Source organism: Globicephala melas, chromosome X (genome assembly GCF_963455315.2).
Source record: "Globicephala melas chromosome X, mGloMel1.2, whole genome shotgun sequence".
NCBI classification, from domain to species: domain Eukaryota; kingdom Metazoa; phylum Chordata; class Mammalia; order Artiodactyla; family Delphinidae; genus Globicephala; species Globicephala melas.
In genome coordinates this window covers 104,108,418-104,114,170 of record NC_083335.1, presented here as the reverse complement: position 1 = coordinate 104,114,170, position 5,753 = coordinate 104,108,418, and the positions used below count along the sequence as shown (strand labels likewise).

The window sequence follows — 5,753 nt, the reverse complement described above, 5'->3', positions numbered from 1 at the left end:
ATCAGGTCTACGGGAAGTGAAATCCTTAGTTTGAAGGTGTAGCCACCATCAATGAAAGGGGTGGGGATATCAGGCCCTATGTGTAGCCGAATTAAGGACCCTTAATGAGGACTGAGGACTCCAAAGGCCAGGACAGAAAACTCCCCACTGAGCAGTCAGTACTGGGGCCACCTGGACAGGGTTGATAAGCTGAGGACCCCCTTCATTTCTTTCTCATAGATCCCAGGGAGGTTTGTGATGTCAACCTCAGAACAGCAGAGGGAATGGGTCCCATGACCTGCCACCAGTTGAATGACGGTCTTGAATGTGACCTAAGAGACTCCTCAATGTAGAAGACCACCAGCCCCTGCTGTTGCCCCAGCATGCCTGAGGCAGGGGTGGCAGGATGCAGCCTAAAGATCATTCTAATTTCCTTCAACAGGTTTCCCAAGGGACAGGCTGATTAGGAGAACAGGAGCCCTATGGGTTTTTAGAGCAGTGCCCTCAAGGAAAACTACAAATGTAGCCTTCCTTATAACCAAGGTGGTATTTCCCTGCTGAAGCTGCACACTCTCTCAACCTTCCTCATCCAGTGGACCCTTATCCCCTGCTCTTCTACTCACACTCCTAACCATTGTCCCTGAGCACAGTCATCATGCCTCGGGGTCAGAAGAGTAAGCTCGGCACCAGTGAGAAACACCACCAGGCCCAAGATGACTCCCAGAGTCACAGGAGAGTTCAGGCCACTGCAGTAATAGAAGAACCCCCCTCCTCCTCTTCTCCTGTTTTGGAAGATAATCCCCAGAGTTCATCAGCTACTGGGTCAAATAGCACTTCTCAGGGGTCTTCAAAAGCCCCATCTACTACCATCACTTCTTCAAGTACTTTTGACACAAGGTCTGATGAGGATGATAACAGTCAAGATGAGGAACATCCATGTTCCTCTGATGTCTCACCTTCTACTGAGAGCACATACAGTGATACTCTAACTAGTCAGATGGATTTGTTAGAGCAGTTCCTTCTGTACAAATATAAATGAAGCAGCCCATTATGAAGGAAGACATGCTGAAGATTGTCAGCCAAAAGTACCAAGACCAATTTGCTGAGATTCTCAAGAAAGCCTCTGAACGCACTGAGGCTGTCTTTGTGGTTGACTTGAAGGAAGTCGACTCAACCATCCACTCATATGACCTTGTCAGCAAACTGAAACTCCCCAACAATGGGAGGGTGCGTGCTGGTAGGGAGTTACCTAAGACCAGTCTCTTGATGACAGTCTTGGGTGTGATCTTCATGAACGGCAACTGTGCCACTGAGGAAGACATCTGGAAATTCCTGAATATGATGTGAGTATATGCTGGGAGGAAGCACTTCATCTATAGGGGGCCCAGGAAGCTCATCACCAAAGATTTAGTGAGGCTTAAGTACCTGGAGTACCGCCAGGTGCCTAACAGTGATCCTCCGCGCTATGAGTTCCTGTGGGGCCCAAAAGCCCATACTGAAACCAGCAAAATGAAAATCTTGGAATTTTTGGCAAAGGTCAGCGATATGGTTCCCAGTGCCTTCTCATCACGATATGAAGAAGCTTTTCAAGATGAGGAAGAGAGAGATCGAGCCAAAATTGCAGCCAGGCCTGGAAATACTGTCACTTCCAGGCATGTTCCATGGCCACGTCCAGCAGCTTCTCCCACCCTTACTGAAGTCTGAGACTTTTTAAAAATCATCCAGATAAGAAAATTTGACATCACAATAGGGATTTTTGTTGAAATGGCAAAGAATCCCAAAATAAAATTGTTGGGATAATGGAATGAAAAAATAAAAAGTAATTAAAAACATGATAAACCTTGATTTTTCTTAATCCTTTCAGTCTTCTGTTTTGTAAAATTAAATGATTTATACCTCAATATGCTTAACTTATTAAAGAATGTAGGAGGCATTAAATCTTAACAAGTTAGACCTCTTACTCACTTTCTTTTTTATTTCCCAAACGTCAGTTGAGCATCTACTCTTTAAAAGGCTCTGTGCTAGTACTGCCAATGCTAAGATGAAGACCCAGCCTATGCCCATACAACTTTCGATGCAAGGAACTGCAGTCATACAAGATGTTGAGATGCCCTCTATGACTTACGGGAAAGTAAAAGGATAATCCAGAAAGAAATCTCTACCTGGGGCAGTGTATTGATTTGTTAGGGCTTCCACAACAAAATACCACAGAATGGGTGGCCTAAACAACCGAAATTTATTTTCTCACAGTTCTGGAGGCTGGAAGTCCAAGATGAGGGTTGGTTTCCTCTGAGGCCTCTCTCCTCAGCTGGCAGATGGCCACCCTCTTCACTTGGCTGTCCCTTTGTGTGCATATATCCCTGGTCTCTCCTTCTGTGTCCTAATCTCTTCTTATAAAGACACCAGTCAGATTGGGTTATGGCCCACCCTAATGGCCTCATTTTAATTTAACCAGCTCTTTAAAGACCTCATCTCCAACTACAGTCACATTCTGAGGTACTGGGGTTTATGCCTTCAACATGAATTTCTTGGGGGACACAATTAAGCCCCTAACAGACAGAAATCTAAGGTGCCTTTGCTCTTATCTCAATGCAGGAGAATACAGTGCACAGACAGGTATTCTATGCACATTGTCTCCAGGGAGTTTCTGAGCAATAAGGGTTAACTGCCTTGAGGTATGTCAGGGAGGAGGGAATTCCCCCACTACCCCTTTGAGTTCTTGTGGTTAGACTAATAAAGTTGGCACAAGACAGATTAACAGGAGAAGAAAGAAATTGTAATTCATGCGCACGGAGGTGTCATAGAAATGGTACCTAAGAAGTAGCCAAAGCAGGTAGCTTTTATACTTTTTAGACAAAGAAACAATAAACTTGTGAGGAATGGACAGGACAAATAAACTTACATTTTGGATAATTCCTTCAATTAGTAAGGAATCTAAACAGAATTTGGGCTTGGGGTAGTAAATTAAAGAAGTAACAAGGTTTGTTTATACACGCTTCTCTGCCTGAATTCCCTATTTCTGGCTATAAGGGTATCCTTCTACCTCCAGATGCAGGGAGTGCATCTTTCACATGAGAGATTTATTTCCTGCTTTCAGGGAGACCGAAAGGAGGCTCGGAGTGCCCCTCCTGCACTGGCTGTTTCTTAAATAACTTTAATTCAAAATAATCAATATGCCATTGTGGTATATTTGGGAGCAACCTGCCCTAAGCCTTAACAGTTCCCTCCTCTGAAACTTCCTTGGAAGTTTCACATATTAAGAGCTGAACTGGTCACTGTGGAGACAGAGAATGGGTTAGTACAGTCCTCCATTTCATTGAACCAGTTTCTTAGTTCTGAGAACAGTTCAGTTCAGTTAAATTGTTGTATCTCATTTCAGGAGGCGATGATGCAGATGGGCTCCCAAAGCTAGGTCTATGGTGCAAGCAGTATCAGGTATTTAATGAGGCATTTCTATGGCAACAAAAGAAAAACAAAGGTTAATGATTGGAGCTGGTTATAAACCAGTTTCTGAGCCCAGGGGGCAGTCAGTCAAGATTTCTAGGTGTCAGGTTCGAAGCATCTACTGCAGTTTGAAATGTCTCTGATGATGTCACTGGGTGTTCAGGTTAACTTTCTGAGTGGCTCATACAGCAACTGGCATGAAGATTGTTTAAATATGAGCTGCTGTGGCAATTTCTCTGACGTTTATATCAAGTCGTCTAGCTTCAGTGTGCAGGGCTTCAGGAAAAGAACAGTTTTAGTTCTCAATGATTCAAGTCAAAAGGATGGGAGAGGGGAGCAGGTCAAGTTGGCAGAGGAGTAGGACATAGAGCTCACCTTCTCCCCACAGATACATCAAAATAATGAGAGAAAATAGGAAATGTTAGAGAGTTGCAGCCAGATATTGGAGGAAACTAGAAAAATTCAGGATCCAGTCCAGTTTACAGGTAAATGACAAAACTTCAAGGAAAAGTAATAGCACTAGAATCTAATATCCACAAGTGCGTAGTATAGTTTCTATTGAAACAATTTTTCTCTAAAATCTCCCTCTTCTCTACCAAAGAAAGCAAAATTAAGACTAATTTGTTTGCAAAATAAGTCTAGATTCAATAAACTTGGCCTGATTATTTATGTTAAGTCCAGCAAGAATAGCAATTAGCCATATAGGCTCTTTTAAATCTGCTTTGCCAGAAGTTTTCATAAGGAGTCTCCAGAGTGAAATTTTAATAGCTTCTCAAGGCCAGGAAGCCACACCAAAGACTTGTCGTCAGAGTTCCTTTTATACCTAGAGATTTGGGTGAATTCCTCTCTTCTTGAAGTCCCCCAAATATCCTGAGGCTCCTGTGACTGCCAGGAAGTGGCCTTCCTTACTCACCTGGTAAGGCTGCTGGGAAGCTGCTGGGAACTCTGTCAGCAAGGTCCTAGGCTGTTTTTTCAAGGGGTTTTATGGTTCCATAAAGTCGACCTTAGTTCCTTCAAGCTATCTGGTCATATCTGAGTGTACATGTATCTCTGTCAAATATGACATTCCAATCAAAGTCTTGGTAATATAACCAATGTTTCCAATTGTGTCCTGCTATAAGAACAGATTCTTATTCAATTATGCATATAACTATTTTGCCAAGAAAATAAGAATACTCACTGAGACTTTCTGAATTCTGGAGTGATCAGGTAGGGACAAAAAGATAAATGTTTAAATTCTATTTACAAAGGTATAATTTATCAAATTGCTGTTAAGTGTTAAAAAATTTCCTCATATCTGGAAAATGAAAGATTTTTAAAAATCAGTAATATTTCAGACAAAAAAATCATGAAAATTATAATCATATTCATCAATTCATTCGGTCCCATGTTAATTCTTGTTCTGCTTGAGTCCAGTTTTTCCATTAGTTCTACCGATCTTCCCTGAAGACTGTGGGTGATAGGGACAGTGATAATTTCAAGAAGTTTGCAAGGTTTTTGTTAAGGCTTGTATGATTTGCCCAGGGAAATCTGTGCCTTGATCACTGGATATTTTAAAAGGTATACCCCAAGTGGAAAACACATTTTCTAAACAGTTTATTTGCCACTGTGAGAGAATCAGATTTGCAGCAAGGGAAGGCTTCAACCCATCCAGAAAATATACATACAGTAACAAGATTTTTTTTTTTTTTTCTGGTACGCGGGCTTCTCACTGATGTGGCCTCTCCCGTTGCGAAGCACAGGCTCCGGACGTGCAGGCTCAGCAGCCATGGCTCATGGGCCCAGCCGCTCCGCGGCATGGGGGATCTTCCCAGACCAGGGCACAAACCCGTGTCCCCTGCATTGGCAGGCGGACTCTCAACCACTGCGCCACCAGGGAAGCCCAATAACAAGAATATTTTGATGACTCATACTAAGTGGCAAATAAATGAAGTCCAGTTGCAGGTGTTCAAAGGGTCCAGCGAAAGGAGGTCTTCAGGCCTCTGGGGACAAAAATCTTTTTTTTTTTTTTTTCTTCCCAGGGTTATGGACCTGCCAGGTCAGGCGTTGCTGGTAAACTTTTTGCACAATTTTACAGAAATCTTCCTACCAATGTCTATTTATAATTTGAGTTATCTTAAATGGGGGGGGCAGTTTGCCAGAAAGCTGGGAGGAACCAAGGGGCCATCTTGGGTTTCTCATAGCCCCAGCTATTTATTTTATAGCTATTGTTTACCCATTTAATTTCTCCAATTCAGGGGCAGACTGCTGCTATGTTAAACGGACATCAGGATGGCAAAAGTCTGGCGATTAAGGGTCAATTTTTTGGCAGAAGCAAAATGGACTTTATC

The 5,753-nt window shown here is 42.7% G+C and overlaps 1 protein-coding gene across 1 annotated transcript; it reads left to right on the top strand.

Moving 5' to 3' along the window:
• Positions 1-634: 634 nt before the first annotated feature.
• Positions 635-1,676, top strand: LOC115849871 (melanoma-associated antigen B5-like). Its single transcript, XM_030851494.2, is given in 3 exon segments — positions 635-1,010; positions 1,013-1,578; positions 1,581-1,676. Coding segments are annotated over 3 exon segments (1,038 nt in total).
• The last annotated feature ends 4,077 nt before the right edge of the window (positions 1,677-5,753 follow it).